Source organism: Polypterus senegalus, chromosome 6 (assembly GCF_016835505.1).
Source record: "Polypterus senegalus isolate Bchr_013 chromosome 6, ASM1683550v1, whole genome shotgun sequence".
Taxonomy (NCBI): Eukaryota; Metazoa; Chordata; class Cladistia; order Polypteriformes; family Polypteridae; genus Polypterus; species Polypterus senegalus.
In genome coordinates, this window is record NC_053159.1 from 153,923,983 (window position 1) to 153,948,894 (window position 24,912).

Here is a 24,912-nt window from a genome sequence, read left to right on the forward strand (position 1 = left end):
GTTCATGCATGTTGAGTCCCCAGGTTGTTGACTACTGAACCTGTATCCGGAACGGGAGAAATTTTCCAAGAGTTTAATAATTGGGAATGGAACATGAATACTTCGCTATGGTCCAGAGTCCTTTACAAGAGCGTAAGCATTCAGGGTCCAACCCAGTGCTGACAAGATGATATGCCAAATTTAGGGTGTGTAGTTCATAAAGGACTAACGTAACCAATCAATATTATGCTCATTTATTTTGGTGTTTGCAGCTGTCAGTCAGAAAAAAGCAGCAAGGAAAGCTGTCAGCCGACCCCCTTCTTCAGTCTGAAGTTGGGCCATGTTAAAGATAAAGAGGCCAAGTCAAGTATGGAAGATTTGTGATTGGAAGGAGAAATATTCATGGGTATAATGTTGATTTCTCTTGATAGATCAGGTTAAAACATTTTGATCATCAGTTCCTATATGTGCAGTGAATTCCTCTCTATCCTGAATGAGGTGTCCCTGGGCGCTGTAAATTTCATAAATGTATGCACTTAAAATGAATTTCTGCATATATGTATAATATAAAATAATATTGTCAATAGCACCTAACCCAAACTTGGTTCACAAGAGGCCAGAGCCTCCCCTGACAGCATCAGGCGCACGGCAGGAATCCAACCTGGATGGTGTGGCAGCCCTTCACAAAATTAACTCACTCACATGTACATCTTTGGGGATGTGGGATAAAGTACCTGGAGAAAAACCTACATCAGTGAAGAGAAAATAGGCATATTTCAGACAAACAATGGTTGGGAACAGGATTAAGGCCAGAACACTGGGTGGTCACTGAGGCAACACTGCTAACCGATGCACCACTTTGTCTTTGTACAGTATGTCTGTAATATTCTGTAGACATTAATAGCATACACTGTACACTATACATATTTTTAACCACACCCACGCAAACTGCACTAATTACTCTGATAATATAATATAATATAATATAATATAATATAATATAATATAATATAATATAATATAATATAATATAAAGGTTACACAGTGCCTTCAAACTTGGTGCCTGATGCTCAAGTCCCAGGCATTCCCTGTGTTTGTATGTTCTTCCTGTGCCCACTTCTGCTCTGATTACCTCCTCAGTCCAAAGACTTGCAGGCTAAATGGATTGGTGAGGATGAATTGGCCTTAGTGTGTGCGTGTGTGTGTGTGAGTGCGTGTGTGGGTGTGTGTGTGTGCGTGCATATGTGTGTACGGTGTCCATCCTGTGATGGAATGGCAGCCTTTCCAGAGATTATTCCTATATAGTGAACGATGCTTGCTGAGATGGGTCTCACCTTCCCTGTGATTCTGCTTTGGATAACTGGGTTAGGAAAATGGATGGATAATATATATATTGCAGTGGGATGAACTGATGCTCTACCCATGGCAGTCTGCTGCCTTGTGCCAGATGCTGCAGGGATTGACTCCATTCCTGCTCAACCCTCAGCAGAAATAAATGCATTTAAGAGTGGTATATAATATAATATAATATAATATAATATAATATAATATAATATAATATAATATAAAGGTTGCACAGTGCCTTCAAACTTGGAGTCTGGTGTTCATGTCCCAGGCACTCCCTATGTTTGCATGTTCTTCCTGTGCCCACTTGTGCTCTGATTACCTCCTCAGTCCAAAGACTTTTAGGCTAAATGTATTGGTGATGATGAATTGGCCTTAGTGTTAGTGTGTGCGTGTGTGTGTGTGTGCGTGTGTGCGTGTGCGTCTGTGTATGGTGTCCATACTGTGATGGCATGGCAGCCTTTCCAGAGATTATTCCTAATTTAGTGCATGATGCTTGCTCAGATGGGTCCCACCTTCCCTGTGATCCTGCTTTGGATAATTGGGTTATGAAAATGGATGGATAATATATATATATATATATATATATATGTGTGTGTGTATATATATATATTACAATGGGATTGATGCCCTGCCCATGGCTGTCTGCTGCCTTGTGCCTTGACTCTATTCCTGTGCAACCTTCAGCATGAATAAATGCAATTAAGAGTGGTATGGTTTATAATATAATATACTGTAATATAATATAATCCATCCATCCATTATCCAACCCACTATATACTAACTACAGGGTCACGGGGTCTGCTGGAGCCACTCCCAGCCAACACAGGGCACAAGGCAGGAAGCAAACCCTGGGCAGGGCGCCAGCACACCGCAGGGTGTGCACACACACACAACCACACACCAAGCACACACTAGGGACAATTTAGAATCGCCAATGCACCCAACCTGCATGTCTTTGGACTGTGGGAGGAAACTGGAGTACCCGGAGGAAACCCATGGAGACATGGGGAGAACATGCAAACTCCACGCAGGGCGGACCCGGGAAGCAAACCTGGGTCTCCTAACTGCGAGACAGCAGTGCTACCCACTGCGCCACCATGCTGTCCCATATAATATAATATAATATAATATAATATAATATAATATAATATAATATAATATAATATAATAAACTCTAACCAGGCACCACAAATTATTGTCACTGAATTAGAGAGTCTGTGACCCCCTGCTTCATTCCACGGTATAGCACTAAATTTACTCTTAAGATGTTAAAAGGACATAATTACATTCTCATGTAGATGCCAAAAGCAGACTAAAAAATTGACTTTTTTTTTTGCATAAAACACACACGCATAAATAAAACAGCAGTCTTACTATAACATAGAAAAAAAAACATTTTTTTCTTTCTAAGATAATTATTTTCTTAGATTTCCCACTATATATAATGCAGAATCTCTTATGAGTCTTGTAATTTATATTGCATATGAATGTGCATCCAACATGATTTTAACCCAATGAAGGCAAAAAGCACTTTAGGAATTTTCTGCTGTCATGAACATGTCTTGTTTTTGCACCACTTGCCATTCCTTGTGTAAATCCAGGCGTATTTAAAGCATCCTTATTGTGTTTCTTTTTATGATCATTTCTGTCCAGGAGCTCACATCATTGTCCTAGCTGATCTGTCTCTGGTGTTCCCTGCTTTACCCACGTTGTAAATAAAATAGCTTACTGCATGTACAAATGCCATGTAATGATTTCTTTAAATGTTTTTTTTAAAGCACTGTGCTCCTGAAAACAAGAGCAGCATGACTAATCCCATTTAAAGCATAAGCAGTGTATAAGAATGTGGGCTTTATATTCTTGCTATTTACATAATTTTGTTTGGCAAATAGGCGAAAAAGCTATTAACACGAGGAAAGCACACACAGTGAAAAAAAAAAAAAATCAATACTTTATTTAAACATCTCTAACGTCATCTGGATACAAATCAGAAGACGGACACTAATTTAAATTCGTGCTGGAGCCTAGTGATGCTACCATTAATTCCTGATAAGAAAGAAGCGTTGTACTGCCTTCCTTAATCCCTGACAGATGCTTTAGCCAGATCAATAGTCTTTCACTTTTTTTTGTTCCGATGAAAAGATTGATCGCTAAGAGTTGCCTCGTGCGAGTTTCCACTTCTCTCACTCTTCATTATTGTTCCAATTAGTCACTCATTGGGGACCCCAAGGGGAGCATTAGAAACCAGTGACACCCCTAGGAATACCCTCAAGAAGAACCTCTCGGACGAGAGGCTTTGGCACAAACCTGTAATGGTTAAAGGGAACGAAAGGCACTCAAACAAGTGGATTAAGAAGTAGTGTCTGGGAAGAGAAGGGGCTAGGAGAAGTTGCAGCTTGTGCTACTGAGGGAGAAATAATCACAATGTTGCCTTCTCATGAATTATTAAGTAGCCCCTGGCTTCTTTTAGCACTGGTCTAAATGCTGCATTTTTATCCATGGGTCTGAAGCGGAGAGCAAGGGTGTTTTTTTGACAGCTGTATTACTGCTGATAAGCAAGACTCAGCAAGCTGATCAAGTAGTGAGACAAGAAGCTGGCATAGCCTCAGCAAGCAGCAGCAGCACAGTTCTCGGGGTTTTTTTTTTTTCTCCTTCTGGTAGTTGGGATCTGTTTAGATGACAATAGGTAGGAAAGCAAGGAAAAACAGTAAGGTTGATAGCTGTTATCCAAGTAACCAGACGCAGACCTGGCTGCCCACATGCCGATCGAATTTGTTTGCAAAATTAAATTTGCAGAGGAGGATGAGAAGCAGAAAGGCAAGCAGGAAGGGGACAAGGAGAGCCTGATTGAAGAGACCTGTGCACCTCCAACCAAGGACCTGGCTGGCTTTGCCAACTCCTGTGCCCTTCACGGGATTAATCACATCTTCGTTTCTGGGAGGTTAGGTATCAAGCAGACCCTCTGGGCACTGGCCTTCTTGGTGTCACTTGCTTTCTTTTTGTACCAGGCGGCCAAGTGTGCCATTTTTTACTTGGAGCACCCCCACGTCACAGCTTTGGATGAGGAGGCTAGCCCGGAGATGGTCTTCCCTGCAGTGACCATATGCAACATCAACCGCTTTCGCTTTTCTGCACTCACCGATGCCGACATTTACCACCTGGCTAACTTGACCGGGCTACCTCCAAAGAATAAGGATGGTCACAAAGCAACAGATTTGGTATACCCGGAGCCCAACATGGAAGATATCTTTAACAGGACAGGGCACCAACTAGAGGAGATGCTAATGAGCTGTAACTTTAGTGGGGAGAACTGCTCTGCCAAGGACTTTTCGGTGGTAAGTTGCAATATTTTGAACAGTAACTGTGTGCTTGAGAAAGGGCTTCTGTCTGACTCTTGTCACACTTTAGCGGCAACCTTTAAGGATTGTAAAGCATGATAAAACAAAATAACAGACAATATACTTTGACCTATGTTTGTGTGTGAACTCGCTTAATTAAATCTAAAGAGAAATTCAGAGGGACTTGACTGTGCTCGTTGTAAAGTGTTTATGTGCAGGCAGTGAAAAGAAAGACTCCATCAGAAAGTTTAGGTATGCATAACGTATGGTAGGTGCTGTATATGTGAGAATGAGCAAATCAGTAACTCTGTGAATTTACTGTAGCATGTGCATGTGTGCGAGAAACTGTGCACATACACTTTGATGTACTGAGATATTAAGGCTGTATAAAATATACACAAGTGCATTTAAGACACTCCATGTATACAATGAGTTAATATACTTAAATATGCAAGATGTAAGTAAACACACTGTGTAATTGGTGTGCATATTTTAAGTATGGAAGTGTGTATTTTGTATGTTATAAATGTATATGTATTTATGTGTGTGTGCGCATACTAATATATATATATAAATACATATACACAGTATATACAGTACAGCTATAGATTTAAATATATATATATGTAATTATGTGTATGTGTGCACATGCTAAATGAGAACAACTTGCATTTTATAGTTTGTACTTGTGTGCATCTGCACTCTACTTACAGAGTCCTAATAGTCAATGAATGTCAGTGCCTTCTGAAGAGCCGTTATTACAAACTTGAATAAATAGCAGCCAAAGTCAGGTTCATTATTACAGCAATCTAGCTGATACTGCTATAAAGGCAACGAATCCTTGATTCAATCAGTTGTAACCAGACCAGGAAATTGAACTGGTATTTACTAGATCTCCACAGAGAGGCATTCACTAGCCGGTGTTTTTGGTACCGTAACTGCCTCTGCTTTGCTTGCAGATGAATGCACATGCATTACAATTCAGCTGCTTCTCGGGAACAGAAAGCCGGCAATACATTCCCTTTTCAGAACGCATTCCCGGCAATTCTTACGACAGTACAGCGAAAGAAAATGGGCTTCAGCATGAGGATTTAATCTACCTTGTGCCCTTTCAGTGACAGTAGAAAACTGCACTTAATGTTTCCACAGCAGCTGTCTCCCTTAGCTACTGTACATTCTGCATATTGGCAGAGCGGGCATTTCTTTTTTTTTTTATTACTTTTAGGAGACTTAAATCTGGGCTCGATTCATCATAATCATTTATATGCATGTGTTCATGTAGCCTATCTTAGACAGACTAGATGAATGGAAATAAAATCATTTGCAGCACCTGCAGTATAGCCGGCAAATGAAAATGGATTGCTGTCCATCTTACTTTTTGAGAGTACGGGAAATTACAGAGAACTGCAGGTATGTACTGTGATACAAGGTTAATGTATTATTATCATAAACAATGCTGTGACAGTTATAAGGGAGCAAACTGGCTGTCGAGATTTAATACCAGAGAGCCTGAAAGACATTGTCTGTCACTTTAAACAAAGCTCGGGAAAAAGATTCAACTATTGGGCTGTAATGGGTTAACTGGTGTAGTAGGACTGATGGCTTCACGAGACAGTAAAATACACGCTGAAATGCTGCTTATCATCACCGTGAAAGGGATACAGAAAGCAGGTGGACACAAAACCTGAGCACAGCAACTTAGCCAAGGCGTGGGTTTCACAAAACCAGAAGAAAATAAAGGAAACAAAAAAGTGCAATAATAGGAATGTACTTGTGCCATTTGCAAAGAACAGCAGAACTGATGACAATGGATGTATGTGCAGTAAAATATGACCGTAGTGAGTGGATCAAATCTCTCTAGTGCACTACAGATCTATCTATCTATCTATCTATCTATCTATCTATCTATCTATCTATCTATCTATCTATCTATCTATCTATCTATCTATCTATTATATAGTGCCTTTATCTATCTATCTATCTATCTATCTATCTATCTATCTATCTATCTATCTATTATATAGTGCATTTATCTATCTATCAATCTGTCTATCTATCTATCTATTAATAATTAAACTCACAAGGCAACTTCCTCATAATAACAACAATTAAGAATATAGGTAAAAAAGAATGGCTATCTATCTATCTGTTATATAGAGTCTTTCATATCAATTTCTATTAAATTTTGTAGTGCATATCTATCTATCTATCTATCTATCTATCTATCTATCTATCTATCTATCTATCTATCTATCTATCTATCTATCTATCTATCTATCTATTAATAATTAAACTCACAAGGCAACGTCCTTATAATAACAATAATTAAGAATATAGGTAAAAAAGAATGGCTTTATACTTCTAATTGGATTGTTAATTCATTGCTTGCAAACAGTGTTCAGCAGCCAATCTTTTTATTCTAATCTGAGCTTTTTTATTCAAACTCGCCAGATGTTTAATGTTTTCATACTTTTTTCATACATTTACTCAACATTTATTCATTTTGCCTGTTCTTATTGCGCCAATAGTGTAAATGCATTTTGAGTTTTTCCCTGATCTATGACATTACCAGTCCTTTCTGTATGGTTATGCTCTCGTTATTTACATTTGAAACAGAGGTATTTCTCATCTTTACCTGTTTAACAGATGTCCAGTAGTTTCACACAGTCACAGCTGTTTAAATAAATGTAACTCAATACATTTTGGACTTCAGAACTTGAATTTGACAGTGATTATTATTATTGATCTACAAGCAACTATGAGCTGCTGTGGCCAGAAAGCAATCTGCCAGCTGGTGGTGGAGCTCTAGCACAAAGTCTCTCAATAGCAGCACACAAGTCTCATCACAACTCCAGGAAAACTTTCTAATTCACTGATCAGGCTGGCTACATGACTGCAGGTTCTAAGAAATGGGCTGAGATGTGTTTGGCCCTCCATTGATTCATGCTGTAGAAAATGTGCAAATGGTTTGTGTAACTCACTTCTTGGTCTACAGTATAAATGATTGCACCTAATATTAAGTGAATTGCTTTGAAGTGTGTTATTATTGGCTTTGTAAAGCACCTTGACATGTTGTTCTCTATGAAATATACAACAGAAAATAAAGGAGAGAATAAACATATGTTACTTGAGCTTCTTTGTATGAGAAAAGCTGCAAGTTAAACTTTTCATGTTTAAAATAATGTTTAGAACAGAAGAGGAAAGAAGATTGGTGTACATACTAAGAATTGACGCCATCTAAATAATTATATTGATGGTACAGCAGCATGTGCTCTTGTATGTGTGTATAAAAAACCTGACCTGTGTGCAAAATATAAATTACTTTACAATCCATTGCTCTGTTTTCTTTAGATGTGTTTAAATGCTTACTGGTTGTGCACCAAAATGAAAAAAAAGAATGATTTGTACTTCTTTACAGATCTTGGGTTATTCTCTTTCTTCTATTAGTATTAATATACACTTGTTCAATAGCTCGGATATTTGGACGTGCCGCCTGAGTATGCGTGACACAACCAGATCACTCTTAAAGGCAAAGGTCCTCCATATCATTAGAATTTTCAAGTAAAACAGGCCTGATGGCTATTTTTGTACTTGTGAAAGAAATCTGATCTGCAGCTATTTGTTTCACTAAATTTTAAAAACATGCACATTTACATTTCCTTTAGTTTAATTATTTCAAATAAATGTGTTGTGTGTCCAGTTTAAATTCCACTTTTTCCACATGTGCTTTTCTTTAATATGTATATAATAATTTTCAGTAGACTGTTTCTTATGTTTATTTGTTAAATATTTATTATGGAATGATAGACATTATTGAGATACTTTATTACTGAGATACAGACTCCCTTCTGTTTAGATAATACTAATAATTACATGAATTTAAATTGTAAAGGATAGATAGATAGATAGATAGATAGATAGATAGATAGATAGATAGATAGATAGATATAGGCACTATATAATGACAGATCTCATGTGTCATGAAACAATTAGTCTTGACCAGAAAGATCTGAAAACATAATTAGCATGTTACACATATTGTCTTCAAGGTGGAAAATCACAAAAGAGGGAACAAGGCACTATATCAAGATAGATAGATAGATAGATAGATTTTTTATGACTCCCAATTTCCCCCTACAAATGAATATATATTTTTTAGAATATATCACATAATAATCCAGGTGTTTGTTTATCTTGCTTAATTTGATTTTGGGTTATTGGGAGACAGAGCCTCTCCTGGCAGTATGCATGGAAAGAAATACTCCTTCATGTTTTTTACAAATGTAAACTTATTCTGCATATGTGTATAGCATACATTAGTACCTTTCTGAGTGGCATTATCACTCTGCACCAGCAATAAGACAGCTACTGTAGATATACGATCAAGCAATTTGCTTATCCCATCTAAAAAAAGATGGACAGCCATCATGTTGCTCTTCCTTTCTCTGTACCGCACTTCAATATTTGCTTTTTTTCCCTTGTCATATCCAAAGGACATTTGTCTCAGTAACTAGCAAAAGACAAATATACAAATATGAATGGATCTTAAAAGACGTTTTGGTTAAAACACCACTTTCCCTTATTTTTTATTTTTTTTTAAATGCAGTCGTAGCTTCTCTTGTACTTACAGTAATTAAGCAAGCACAAACAATACTTTCAGTTTTTGCCTTTAACTAGACACAATGATTTTTTTTAGCATTTTAATTACAATATTTCAATTTTCTTACGAATAATTTCTTGGAACATTTTGTTTTCTGTATCTGGCCATCTAATAATGAAATCACATTTATGAAAAGCATCAGACACATTTACACTTAGTCGATCTATTCACCTTAAACTGCAACAATTATACTTTAAGCTGAAAAGTAAAAAACTGATGTTGTATAGAATTTTACACTCATAAGACAGATCAATTGAAAAAGGATCTCTTGTAATATTCCACGTCCCATCCTCTTATCACATGTATTCATTATTACTGTCATCGTCAACACATTTAAATAATGTGACTTTCAAGAGTTTTACTATCACACAGAATCACATTACATAAAGCATACCCCACAATACAAATGTTATCACACCATAAAGCATTATTTCAACTTGGACAGTATCAAGTTACGGTTGTGTTATTAAAAAGTAAAAATTAATATCAAAAGTGAAGACGCTGCTGCTACATATTGTATATAACAGCAGTCTCCTTGACAGAGATTGCTGTTGATAATAACGAAAGAAGAGTCAAGGTTCGTGAAAGCACAATTCACATATTTATTTGTTGAACTCTTTTAATAACTCCACTCTCTGTATGTCATCTTTTCATTTTTTTCTTTTGTTTTTGCACAATGCAATTAGAATGATATTCTAGAAGAGCGCTTATGAGTTTATATTCTGACTCTCATAACATTAAACGCTGTGCAGTTCGAGATTAGAAAGTATTCTGCACATTGGTGTTTGCCTTGCACTACGGGGACCAATTACTCAGGATGCCGGTTGTGAAAGTTATCTCTTTGTGGGTTTATTTTTAATTACATTAAAAAAATTAAATACAGAATAATAAAATTTCATGTTAAGCAATCCTGAATTAATTCTAAGCAATACTTTGTCTTTACACAGTACTAAAAACATAAAGATGTATTTGATGTAGGAGCCGCCGTAGTTGCTACATACGCACACTTAATTAGAGAGCAGTAAAGTTCACTGCCCTGGTGCACAACGTGTCATAAATAGAAAAGCTGAAAAGGGAGAGGTGTTATTTATACAGCCACAATGACTGTTCTAGAAGTACAGCAGAAGATATGAAATGCTAAAATGTATTCTCATCTGTTGGCCAAATGGATAATCAAATGGGTAAAAACAGCCCAGGGCATCTAATGTTAACGTATGGCATGACCCAAATGGCCATGAAAAAAACAAAACAATTCTGGTGCCATCTGTAAAGGCTCCTGTCATGAGTGGTCATCAGTTTTGCATGTTACTAGTCTACAGCAGTGTGTTGGTTTGATGGCACATCTTCACTATACTGTAGAGTATCATCACCCTGTTGGCACTCGGTAACAATAAGAACTGACACAAGTTGGACTATCAATGTCTGTAGAGGTCATTCAAGTAAAAATCTCAGCTTAAGCCCTCATCATTTTGAGTGTCCCTAAGGATCACATTGTACTGTACTGTCCTTAGGGTCATTGTGCATTGGTGGTGTAGGGAACCAAAAGACGTTTACGGTTAAGTTTCCATAAAACAACTTGAATGATCAGTGGAGAAGACACAATGTCGTAACCAAGGGAGTAATTAGCAAAAATGAAAAACAGGGCTCCGTACAGCACTTAAATTTTGTTATCTGCATCCTATCCTACTAAAGAGCGCTGGTTTTAAGGTGTATCGATTGCCCTCATATTAGAAAGTTTTTCGCCTTCCAAGGCTTTACTTTGCTTAAGTTACGGAGGCACTAGTTATATTTTGACAGCCAGTGTGGTGTAGTGGGTAAGGCTTTGCACTTCAAACCCTGATATCGTTGGTTCAAATCCCGTTACTGTCACTATGTGACCCTGAGCAAATCACTTGACCTGCCTGTGCTCCAACTGGAAAAAAACAAAAGAAATGTAACCACTTGAATCCTAAATGTTTGTAGAGGTAGGGTGTTGTACTGTCTTAGCCATAATGGAGGCAATGAGAAGGCTAGCAAAGTGACACCTTTCATTTGGCTAGCCAATAAAATGTGTCATTTTTGCATGACTTCTCATATCATAAGTGTTGTAAGTTGCATTGGATAAAGTCATCACCCAAAGAAGCCAATTGTGTGCTCGTTTTTCCTTAAATTGTGTGCTGGTTTTTTCCTAAACCAGCTTATTCCCCAGGGGGTAGCAATGTCCTAGATCCTCTCCCAGCAGCACTAGGCCTTAACTAGCTGTGATTTGGACTCCAGTCGACCGCACACTGCATTCACAGTCTCCAACACTGGGGGAATTCAGGGACCCAAGTTGACCCAACCTGAATACAAAGATAAGATGCTTGGAAAACAGGCAAACTTCACAGAGGCTGGAATTGGCACTTAGGAGTGAGGCAGCAAATCTAATATATGTCATACATTTTCTTTCAAGAAAAGAAGAAGAGATGTGCTGTAAGACACGACTTTTTCAAAATATTGCTGTGCACCCACAAGGTGCTAATTGGCTTTCATGAATTAGAAGTGAAGTGAATGCTTGGGATTCGCCGGGGCCTCATTTGGTTTAGAATTCAAATGCTAAACATTGGAGTGCCTATCAGTTTCCACATTGGTGGATTCAGCAGCTCATCTCGTCCCACTTTGTGTGACTGGGTTTTTGTTTCTTTCTCAGAAAAGCGTGACTTTGCCATTTGCTCCCTAATGTGGCCAATCCATTTTAGCTTTAAATGTCACAAGTAATTATGTTTCTTAGAGTTATGCACTGTACACAGGCACACATCAATACTCCTGCTAAGAACTGCCGTACCGCTGTGTCCTCCGTCAAGAGAGACGGTCGTATTGAAAGTTTGATAAATGGCAATGTGGTGTTTAAACAAACATGAAGGTGAGTGCGGGGGTTGCGTTAAAGCCCTTCTCTGGAAATGTTTTACAGCAAGAAGCTGTCGATACACTCTTTATACATTCACTTCCAATAATAAGAAGGTTGGATATGAGAAAAATCAAAGCATGGTATAGTGTTGCTTAGACATCTCAAACAAGGCAAGACAAAACCACACAGGTAGAGAGGGACGCTTAATGAAACAATATTTGGCCTGATATGATTCATCCAAAAACAGGTACAAGGAATAATTCAATTACAGTTGGACGGTCCCATAAAAAGATCAAATTACTGAAGACGGATCAGCTCTCTGTGAGGAGAATTACTTGTGATAAGCTCCAACCCGAAGCACATCATAAAATTAAACCAGCACAGTGACTGTAAATCTAAAAAATTCTGCACATCTTGTACTGTGGCAGATTGTTATGTAAGAGTTCCAACGTATTTGTTTTCCAGAAATCATTTTCATTATAACAGTTTCAGCATTTTTTTTCTGTATATGGTGTAATGATCTGCTGTTTGATAGCTGTTAGGATCTAGTAAAACAACACATGGATCCTTTCTCGTGAAATTCCCCCCTTCGACACTCCAGTGCGTTGCTGTGTATGCCAAGATTGAGCTGTTCTTAGTAACAATAGCTGTGAGGGCTGTGGATGCAGGGCCAAGACTTTTCATTTGTTACTTTCACAATAGTTCTTGCCACTGAAAAGTGCAACCTCACGACTTTGTCTGACCTTAATTATAGGTCGGCCTCTCCTCCTTGATTCTTTTATGTTTTCATCTACGTAATGAAAAAATCTGGATTTGGAAATAAAGTGTGCAATGTGTGTGGGGTGGGAGACAGAAGGTATTTCAAACAGCTCCGCAGGAGCCCTCAGAGGGCAGCGAAGTCCACACAGCCATAGCTTGGTCCTCTGTGTGTGTGTGTGTGTGTGTGTGTATGCACATTTGTGTCTTTTTGTTTGTAATAGGTCAGACCTCTGCATGCTCCCTCTGTGTCGGTGCTTCTCAGGGGGCCATGTTCAACTTTAAAAATGTCTCTGTGAAGCAATATTCCTTGCAACAAGCCCGGCACTGAGCACTTTTAACTCAAGGGAGATATTTACCTAAGGAAGCATTTTTTTTCCTTTTTGACAAGGCATCCACTGCACTCTGAATATCTGAGTACTGTCAGCACACAAATGTGTGGGGGTATGTTTGATGTATTACTAGATCATATTTCTTCTCCTAATATATATATATATATATATATATTATATATAAGCAGTATGTATTCAATTATGTTTTTTCACAGGCTTGCATTCATTCTGTAAGAATTTTCTCACAGCAGCACAGTGTTGGTAATCTAACTTTCTGACCTTAGAATTACATTTGCAGCCAAGACATAGCGGGTTCAGTTCCCTCATATGCACCATTACATGACCCGCTTCACATCACGTAACATGCCAAAATATGGCGAGTAAGTAAAATTGAAATGTTCATGTTAAGAAAGAAATGATATATAGTGTAATGGACATAATGGGTGGACTGGCATCCAAATGGTATGAAGGGTGTTTCCTTACCCGACCAGGAGGTCATGAATGGATGTGTATCCTGGCTAAGATGGTTGTTGTTCCCTTTCCCGGTCGGGAGGATAACATAGTGACACAGGACAGGGGGTGCCTCTGCCTTCTCCCAGTACACAGGGTGTCAGCATCCCATTGGTGTAACCCCCAGATGGACAGTTGCAGTCCTGATGGGGGTCCTTGGGGGCCACTAGAGGGTGCTGTCAGATGGAGATTCTGCCAGACCCGGAGGTTCTTCCTCCTTACAGTTCTAATGCACCAGAAATACTCTTGGGTCAAAGTGGAAGAAGTGAAAGAAAGAAAGAAAGAAAGAAAGAGAAAGAAAGAAAGAAAGAAAGAAAGAAATTATGCTCTTTCTCTCCAAACAAATGCAGTACACATGGATAATTCACTGGGTACTGTGGACAGACATATTGATGCATACATTTATGGACCAATGGATGATGTGTCTTAGTTACATGAATTTCTGCTTTACATCACTTAAACTGGCAAAATACAGGCATGGTGTGTAAGCTGTATGTATTTCTGAGTACTGGACATCGCTGAACATGTTTGCAAATTTTTTAGAAAGTTTATACATTTACATTTGTTTTATTTTTGTGTATGTATATATCTTTACTTCAAGTTATGCTGTGCCACTAGTTTTGGTGCTCTTTGTGTGTTATAGTAGCCTTGTCCTCCTTGACCTGTCCACTTTGACACTATTGACCATGAGATATTGCTGTTGTGGCTTGAACATCTTGTTAGGCTTAAAGGGGCTGCTCTTAACTGGTTCAGGTCATATCTAACTGGTAGACGCTTTTCAGTGACTTTAAATTTCTCTTTTTTATCTACTGCTCCTCTTAAATGTGGTGTTCCTCAGGGATCCATTTTGGGTCCTGTTTTATTCTCTATGTACCTTCACCCTATTGGAGCTATTTTTAGGAATTTTAATACAGTATTTCTTTTCATTGCTGTGCTGATGATATACAGGTTTATATTCCCATCTGCAACTCTGCAATGAATCAACTGCACAACTGTCTTTTTGAACTAAGATCCTGGATGTCTAATAATTTTCTTGATCTGAATCAAAATTAAATGGAGGTGCTTATAGTGGGTCCATCAGCTAAAGCTCAAATTGGTCTTGGACTTCCCGGCTCTTTCTTTGTCTTTTGCAAACCTCAAATCTGCAGTCTTGGTGTTATTTTTGACAGTAACCTCTCTTTTGAGAAACAGATTAATTCTGTAGTTAAGAGTTGCTTCTCCAGCTTCGTCTTTTAGGTAAGATCAAGCATTTTTTATCTTCTAGGGATCTTGAGAAAGCTACTTACTGCAAGTCGCTGTATTCTGGGATTAGCAAAGCCCTGATACGCTGGTTACAGTTGGTCCAGAATGCTGCTGCTCGCTTTCTAGTTGGGGTCTGTTTCTCCAATATTAGCTTCTTTACACTGGCTGCCTGTCAGTTTTCAAATTGATTTTAAAATCTTTTTGCTAGTTTTTAAATGTTTAAATGGGCCTGCTCCTGCCTATTTATCTGAATTGTGTGCTTTACACCATCCATCTAGAGTGCTTATATCCTCTGGTCAGTTGTCTCTTGTTGTCCCTTGTACCAAGTGTAAAACTAAGGGGGACAGGGCTTTTGCAGCTGCTGTTCCTCGCCTGTGGAACTCGTTACATAAAGGAGTCGTCTACAATTGAACTGTTCAAAACAAGATTAAAGACTCATTTCTATTCATTTGCATTCCATGACTTTCAGTAATATTGATGGTTTCCTCATTGCGATTATGTAACCTTACTTCTATTTATTATTTAAAGTATTTTATTTATGTTGTTTTATATTATTTCTATTTATGTTATTTATGTTAATTGTATGTTTTTTCTTCTATTATTGTACTGTATTATTGTATTGTATTGTATTATTAAGTACTTTGGCCACAACATTCCTATTTTGTTTTAAATGTGCTATATAAATAAATTGACATTGACATTGTTGTTTCCATGTAATAGCTGGAAAATGTCACTGTTGCAGGAGTGTAAAGGTCAGGGTCATATACACCTCTCGGTTGTCAAAGATTCTCAATACTATTTTGTGGTGTTACTTTCTGATTGCATTCCAAAAGTATTCAGACCGTTTCACTTTCTGTACTCTTTATATGCTCATAGATTTAATTGTAAATGGATAAATTTGCCATTTTTGCCTTTATACTCAATAACCCTTAATGACAAAGTGAAAACATGTTTTTGGAACGGTTTACAAATCTCTCTATTATAAAAAAAAATCCTGGGAGGGAGACTAAAAAGATGAGACGTGATCTTCTCGGAAGACAATTTGATGTCCACACGAGAGACACTTTAACGTCACGCGAGACAAGGCAGTGAGACCATATTTAAAACAAATTCAAGGACATCTAACCAAGCAGTTGTTGGAATGCCTTTGATAGACAAACATCATGTGCTTCCAGCTCTTAAAACAATGACAAATGACAAGCAGAACATGCAGCTTACCAGCAGCAGCAGCAGCAGCAGCAGGAAGCCAGCAGATGATCTGATTGCTTTTCCTTAGCATGCATTCAGAACAAACCAATCCCCCCCCCTCCCCTTTCACAATGCGAGCGGCAGAGACACGGAGTGGCAAAAATACAGCTGCTGTACAGGCTTTTAAATGATCGACATGCAGCGAGACAAAAAGAACACGCAGCTTGCGAGCAGCAGCAGCAGTAGAAAGACAGCAGATGATCCGACGGCATCTCCTTAGCGTGCGTTCAGCCACCCCTTCACAACACGAGCAGTGTTATATGTCCTGCGAGAAAGATTTAACCATGCCTGGGACCGGAAGTAAAGGACAAGTATTATTTTTACAAAAGTTTTAAAATAAAAGTGAAAATAATGCATATATAACAATTCCCATTAAAATAACCATCTCTTTAAATTGTATATTCTGTAAACCAAACCCGGGGTTGGGCGAACAAAGTAAGCAGGGGGCGGAGCTCCCAGTTTAATAAAAATTAAAAATTTAAATCTCTCCTTCGTATAAGTATTCAGATCCTTAATTGAGTACTGCATAGAAGTCTCTTTGGCAATAGTTTCAAATTCAGGTTTTCTTGTGGTAAGTTCCTATACCAGGATTTGGGGAGTTTATTCCATTTTTTCTGACAGATCCTCTTAAGCTCCTTTAGATTGGATTGTAAGCATCTCTCCAGTGATGTTCTATGGTGTCTAAGTCTGGGCTTTGGCTATGTCACTCCAGGACAGTTAGTGACTTGTCCTGAAGCCATTCCAGTGTTTATTCCTGCATGCTTTGTGTCATTATTGTGCTGTCACCTCAATCTGAGATTGCATACACTGTGAAGCAGGTTTTCTTCAAGGTCCTCCCTGTATTTAGCTGCATTCATCCTTCCTTTGGTTCTGACCAGTCTCCCTGTCCCTGCCACTGAGAAGGACTCTCATAGCATGATGCTGCGCCCACCAATCTTTCTTATATGGATGATGAGCAGTGCCTGGTCTTGTCCAGACATAATGCTTTGGGTTCTGCCCAAAGAATTCCATTTTTGTCTCAGAGCAGAGTCCTTTAAATGCTATTTGGCAAACTCCAAGCAAGTTATCAATTGTCTTTTAATTAAAAATGTCTTCTGTCTAGCCATTCTCTTCATGGAGTGCAGAAAGAAAGAAAAATTGGATGTGGTCTTTCCTCACTATAGGTACAGTATATTGGGTTAACAATGAAAATATAGCACGATCCTGTCACCTCGATAATGTTACGAACTGCACATATTCAGGTTGTGATCAAGGAAAACCATAAACAAATGGCAGTGAGTGTAGGTCAACAAAATGCAGATGAAATTATAAAAATAAAAATACAAAAACCTTACATAAGTGTCAAAAATAAAAACCAGAATCTTTAATTGAACCCTTATAATCAAAAACCCAAATAGGGGAAACAAAAAAGAAAACGCAAAAGCCTTGTTGAGAAAACAACATAAATTCAATACAAAGCATGAATAGGAAACAGTCTGGAAGGAAAATTGATGGGCTGGTGTGCCTTATTTATGTGAGTTTATGTCAGTTCTTGTAAAGGCAGTATACCGAGAAGCGTTAAAAATCATCGATTGTCTTGTGGTTTACTCCTCAAATGTCCATCCCCATATCTGAGTATATGAGAAAGTCCAGGGGAGACCACCTTTTTTCAGCCTTGACATCAGGTTCTATTTCAGTCTCTGAATGGTCCTGTACTGTTTTCTAAATGGTGTTTCTTCAGGGATGGCTTATAGTCCAAAATGACATTTATTTCTGTCACATGCCAGCAATTTACTTTATTTTTCAATATTCAGTACTAGCATTTAACTGCTACTGCGGTGGGCTGGCACACTACCTGGGATTTGTCCCTGCCTTGTTCCCTGTGTTGGCTGGGATTGGCTCCAGCAGACCCCCGTGACCCTGTGTTAGGATATAGTCAGTTGGAAAATGGATGGATGGATGGATTTAACTGCTAGGCCTTTCTTTTTTTTTACTTTTGTTTGTATGGATAATATTTTCCCCATAACATCATGCTGAATAAATTAAAATCAGAAAATTAGAAGAATAGGGGCAGCATGGTGGCACAGTGGTAGCACTGCTGCCTCACAGTTAGGAGACCCGGGTTCGCTTCCCGCATCCTCCCTGCGTGGAGTTTGCATGTTTTCCCCGTGTCTGTGTGGGGTTCCTCCGTGTGCTCCGGTTTTCTCCCACAATCCAAAGCCATGCAGGTTTAAGTGCATTGGCGTTTCTAAATTGTCCCGGGGGTGTGTGTGTGCCCTGCCCAGGGTTTGTTTCCTGCCTTGTGCCCTGTGTTGGCTGGGATTGGCTCTAGCAGACCCCCGTGACCCTGTAGTTAGGATATAGTGGGTTGGATTACTGATGGATGGAAATTAGAAGGGTAAATGGTATCTTTTATATGTACTGTATACTTTTTATATGTTTGGTTGTGTGTATCTTAATTTGAAATTTACTCCTATATACTTAAAAGTGAGATTTTGAGTACAGAAAAAAAAAAATACAACATCCTCGTTTATTCTCACAAGTTGGTGAGAGTTAGAAGCGATAGTAGGAAATGGTGGACATTTTTCTTAGAGCTGGCCCAGATCTGAACTTAGTATTTGTGTAAACCTCATTAAGGTGTCTGGCTAAATCTATATGAAAGTATTTAATACGCCATTGGCGCCTGGCCCATTCCAGTTAATGGAGGACCATGTGTACAATAAATCTTTTTTCTATCTGGTGTAATAAAGCTGCCCGTTTCTCCCAGAAAGCTATGGTGTATAGAAAGAAATGCAATGAAATGCAAGGTGCTGCTACAGATATCACATTTGGACCACAGCATCCTCAACAAAATGAGTTATTAACTTCACATTTGTATGATCAATGTGGTACGCTGCTTCTCTGCATTCCCTTAGCTGATTTCTTGACATACCTTTTTGCAGTATTTATGTGAAATGTATATTTCTAATTAGTGGTGCAGTGCTCCCGTCTTTCTAAACACGAAACATCACGTCTGTGTGAATCTGATATTGTGCAACCAAATCTTCTTGAGAACTCAAAAGTCAAAATTGCGCCTGAGATAAGCTGCTGTTATTTGTATTTGAATGACAAAAGAGAATTCCAGCCTCTACTTTTGAAGAGAGTTCCTGTTCATTTATATTTTATTATTCCAAAGAATGAGGACAACACCTTGGGACCTCTGAAGAATGCTGTCATTTCTGGAGTTCATCTTTTTATAGTGAAATCACCAAAAATACTCTTCCCACAGAGTTTTATATTCAGGGGAATTTTTTTTTCTTTTTCTTTTTCTATTTCTCTCGCCTGACCTGACTTGTAAACTTGAGCATAGAAATTTAGCTTGTGCCTTAGGGCATATTGCTCACAGCAGAAATATTTAAAAATAACTCACTAAAATGTTTATAGCAGCTAGTAGTAGTAATATCTGTCAAAGCATATTAGACTGGGCTGGAATTGTGTGCAGCTTTGCCACAGTGCCGACTTTCTTTGACTCACCTTGGCGAGACTAGCGCTGTTTAGTAGTGCTATTGGTACCTGCTGTGCAACATATACAAATACTGTTCACGCTGTGTATGGATTTACTGTCTATACAGTACAGCACACAGTCTACACTGCATTGTATATTGGTGTACACTGCCACCCCGGAATACTGCAGGCCCAAACAGCAGGAAAAATCCAATTTCTCTTGTTTTTTTTTTTTTTATCTTACCAAGAATTATGTGCTGCTCACAGCAAACATGCAAGAAGAGTAACGTAAGTCACAGACAAGGAAATCCAGATTATGATGTGTCCCATTGGGGCTCACGTCAGAGGTTTTTACCTACGGAGGCACTCAAGAATTTTGGACACCTTGGAAATGGTAAAAACAAACAAATCTTCAGGCTTCAGCATTCATCTTCTAATGCAACTGAAGAAAAGTAAATGGACCTCATTTTTGCTTTTTCTTTTGTTCAATCATTTTTGGAAATTCTCGTAAATGAAGTACAGTCTTAAAACAAACACTTAATGGCCACAGGTCCTTTTACAATGCCGTATAATATAAACAACAAAACGCATCGAGTTCAGGGTCCTGGAGGGGCTGCAGCTTAGCCTGGCAGTATAGAATGTGGGGCAGGAAACAACTGTCATGGGGGAATTAGTCTGTCTCAAGCCCCCACCATGCAAAAGAATTTCTCTACTTTGGTTCTGTTTTATTTTAAACAAGTAATGGCGCACTGCACGTTATACACTTGACTTGAGGATTCCTAGTTTTCATCCTCTTTCTCTGTACGTTTAGCATTCGTTTGCTCAGAGGCTGATGTGCTTGCTGCTTCCTGAGAAGCTCTTCTTTTCTCCACCCTAGCGGCCCACTTCTTCTCTTCTTTCGTCGGCATCTGTTCGCGTTAAAACTGGTTAAGTCAGAGTTTGTGTTGCGATTACTCAGTACATTTTCCTTAATTTTTCATTTAAGCTGACACTTAAGTCTTCAATCTGCCTTAAGAATGGTGTAAGATATGAAGAGGTAGGGGAAGTGACGGCGAAGGTGGTAGGGATGAGAACGGCACCCTTTATGCATGCATCTTACGGCCGCCCTGCTGGCTGCTGCGAAGAGTTGATTCTACAATAAAATAAAATACAAATAAAAAGAAGAGTAACCTTAGAGGTCAATCATCACCCCGAAAGCGGACAGTGGACGTCACGTGGTATATGTGTACCAAATTTCAGGACAATCGGTTTGAGAGCTACAGGTGATTTAAAATCCTGGAGAGACAAATGGACAGCCACGGTAGCGTATTTTATAAGACGATAAGCATATTCTGAAAACAAGCATTGTGCATCATCTGAATAACAGCTGAAATGTTCATAAAGTAGGTAGGTTACATATAGCCAAAGGGAGACTCATTCTGTGCAGACAAGATTTTTTTTCTCTTCTGCCCAACTAGTTAACTTTAACCTAAAATATTCAAACTTTTAAAAATTAATATAATTAATATTTACATAGGTGTTTTAAAGGAGTACATTTCTGCTCAGAAAGATGCACCTCTCTCTGTTACCTTTCCTAAGATGGCAGAAGCAGGACTTGAACTCATGGCCCTCAGCAACTCCAAAGACTGCAAGTTTTGTTTTGTTCTTTATTTCACCTTATATAATTTCTTGTATTAGGAATTTGTTCGTTTTCACACACCCCTTGGGGTCAGAGCGCAGGGTCAGCCATTGTATAGCACCCTTGGAGCAATTGCAGGTTAAGGGCCTTGCTCAAGGGCCCAGCAGAGTAGAATCTCTTTTGGCAGTGATGGGGATTCGAACCGGCAACCTTTGGGATAGCAGCGCAGATCCTTAGCCTCAGAGCCACCACTCCATCCTCAATTTTAAATTGATCTAAGTGCTGGCACCTGAGTTTGAACGTTCAGCTCCACAAACTTGATGGTACCCCTCCATGAAAAAAGAAGAAGCCACAAATGTCTATGAAACAACTTGAAACTGACAAAAGTAATTGGCACCCATCATTTTTTTCTTCCGTATTTAACAAAAATCAGACTTTGCTTTGGAGTTTTGATTCAACAGAACATTTCAAATAATAACACAAAATGGAAATGGTGAGACCCTTAAGGTAAAGTTTTGTTGCACAACTTTTAGAGGCAATCTGTGCAAACAAGCGATTCCTGGAGCTCTCCATGAGACTTCTGCACCTGTCCACAGGCAGTTTGGCCCACTCTTCCTTAGTGAGCTGTTTCAGGTTTGAAAGGGGGTCTTCTCCAGACTGCATGTTTCAGTTCTTTCCATAGATGTCTGATAGATTTTAAATCAGGGCTCACCGAAGGCCACTTCAGAATAGCCCAATGTTTTGTTCTTAGCCATTCTTGGGTGCTTTTAGCTGTGTGTTTTGAGTCATTATCCTGTTGGACGATCGATGACCTACCACTGAGACAGAGCTTTCTGACACTGGGCAGTACATTTTGCGACAGAATGTCTTTTTTTTTACTCAAAGCACCCAACGCCAGATGCAGCAAAGCAGCCCAAAACATAACCAAGTCTCCTCTATATCTCACAGTTGGTATGGTGTTCTTTTCTTTGAAAAGCTTAATTTTTTTTCTTCTGTGGACATTGAGCTGATGTGACTTGCCAGACAGTTTCAGAATTGTCTCATCTGTCCAAAGTTTATTCTCCCAGATGCACTGCAGTTTGTCAATATGTATTTCAGCAAATTCCAGTCTGTCTTTTTTGTTTTTCTTTGAATTGTGGAGTCCTCCTGTGTCTTCTTCCATTAAGCCTGTTGTCACTCAAAAAGTAACGGATTGTGCGTCCAGACACTGATGCACCTTGACCTTGGAGTTCAGACTGCATCTTTTTGGAAGTTATCCTTGGCTTTTTGTCTACCATTCTCACTATCCTTCTGTCCATTCTGGGGTTAATTTTCTTCTTGCTGCTGGTTGCCTACAGTCCCATGGACCCTAAACCTTTTATTAATATTTGCAACTGTTGTTATAGGAACATCAAGTTGCATGTAGATAGCCTTATAGCCTTTGCCTTTAACATGCGTGTCTATAGTTTTCTTTGTGATCTTCTCAGACAGCTCTCGACTTTACTTTCTCCATGTTGAGTGTGGGGTACACGATGATACCAAACAGCAGAGTGACTAGTCTTCTCCATAGGCTGAATGACTGATTTCATAGTTGGAGACATGTGTGATACTAATTAAAGAAAGCAGCTACCGTAATTTGAAAAATTACTCTACTCTGACTATTTATAATCTTTCCTAGGGGTACCAACAAATGTGTCCAGCCATTTTAGAATATCTTTGTAGAATAGCCAATATTTGATCTTTTTCACACTTGTTTTGCTTCAGTTGATAAAGCGGTGTGAAATTCTGTATATAAGTTGATAAATATTTTGTATGTCTTTATTTGTAACTTAGACAATTCAATGGAAGAACCACCCCAACCCATCCTTAACCCCTCATTCTTTAGGACTAAGTCTTTGTAATTTTATGACAGGGTCAGGTGAATTGCCTAAAACCAGTTTGGCAAGTGATTCTCTGCAGGATTCTCTCAGTCAATCCCTACATGGAGGCAAACTACCTATCTTACAAGCTTCACCTTAACAAATGGTATTAGGGACAAGTGTCACACCAGAATTCTATTGGTCTAAAGTTGCCTTGGTTTTAAGTCAGAAGCCATTAAATACCACGACGCCCTATGGGCTGTAGGGCTTGGGCAGAGAATCTATAAATTTGCTTGCTTTACCCCTGCCTCTCTCCCTTACACCATCATCATGAAGTAGCATCTCACACAGCATGGACTTAAAAGGGCAACACAATAAAGAACAAAGTTCAGCAGCCATATTGAGACAGGCATGAGGCCTGTTCTGAAGAAAGCTGACCAAAAATAATGCCTTAACTAGAGACATTTTAAGTAACAAACAAGTCTGTGTCCTGCCTGAAACTACACATCACCATTTATCAGGTTGTATTGCTGCCAATATTCACTTGCATTTTTCTTATTGTTATTATTTATGAATATTATCATTAGAACATTAGAGCAACCTAGATGGGAACAGGCCATTCAGCCCAACAAAGCTCACCAGTCCTATCTACTTATTTCTTCTAATAAAACATCAAGTCGAGTTCAGAACGTCCCTAAAGTCTTACTGTCTACCACACTACTTGGTAGCTTATTCCAAGTGTCTATTGTTCTTTGTGTAAAGAAAACAAACTTCCTAATGTTTGTGCGAAATGTAACCTTAACAAGTTTCCAACTGTGTCAGTAATTCCACAATAATACATTATTTAAAGTGTAACTTAACTCCTGCTTGTCTTTAACTACACCTAATTGCCTGAGGTTATAGATGGAGAAGGGAAGGTGGGGAGAGGTTATAAAGTACAATACCTTACAAACAGTGGTCAGTCTCTTAGATTTGAGGCATTCTGACAAATGCTACACATTAATAATACAAAAGGGGAAAGTAGAGTAATATACAGTAGAACTCTACCGAGACAAAACACTTGATGACGTATCAAAGGCATGCAGGTATCATGGGACGATTGCTTTTCAATTAATCACTTTCAGGAGGCATACAGATCCTTTTCAATCAGCTGTAAGGATACTAATAAATAAGTCCATGTCTGCATATGTATTGCTGTCCACATATTACATGGTGTGTTTGTGTGTTGTTTTAGCTTCTTAAGGTAAAACTGTGTGTGTGGGGTTGGGGGCTGTTGTTCCCCCTCATACATATTAAAGTTTCATGTTAGACAGATTTTATGCTTGAGGACTCACCCTCCTCACCAAAATTACAAGGAAATAACAACCTTTTAAAAGAAAAATAGTGCTGAGAGATTGTGACCAACCAACAGACTTCTATCGCTAATTATATACTGTTTTAGTTGATGTGTACAATGCTCTAGACACATGAATGGAACTACGATAGATTCAGTTCAGTTCAGTTTATTTTGGTAAAGCACTCTTCACAGTGGATCGACCTAGGATGCTTCCACAGGTGTTGAACCATAAAGCAATGACAAAAAGAATGAAATCATATATCATTTACATACAGGAACACAAAAGTTTGAATATGCAGTCAACAAGTAATAAGATGTACAGATGACGTAAAATTCAGGTGTGTTGTGAGAATTGGTTAGCTGACTTGAAAATAGGAGCA

General features: G+C 38.7%; 1 protein-coding gene across 1 annotated transcript in view; it reads left to right on the forward strand.

Annotated features, from left to right (window-relative positions):
* The first annotated feature begins 3,997 nt into the window (after nt 1-3,997).
* Nucleotides 3,998-24,912, forward strand: part of asic4a (acid-sensing (proton-gated) ion channel family member 4a) — a 568,273-nt gene continuing 547,358 nt past the window's right edge. The window contains exon 1 of the mRNA XM_039757397.1: nt 3,998-4,661. Within this exon, the coding sequence (XP_039613331.1) occupies nt 4,086-4,661 (576 nt within the window). The 5' untranslated portion in view covers nt 3,998-4,085. The remainder of the gene's footprint in view (nt 4,662-24,912) is intronic.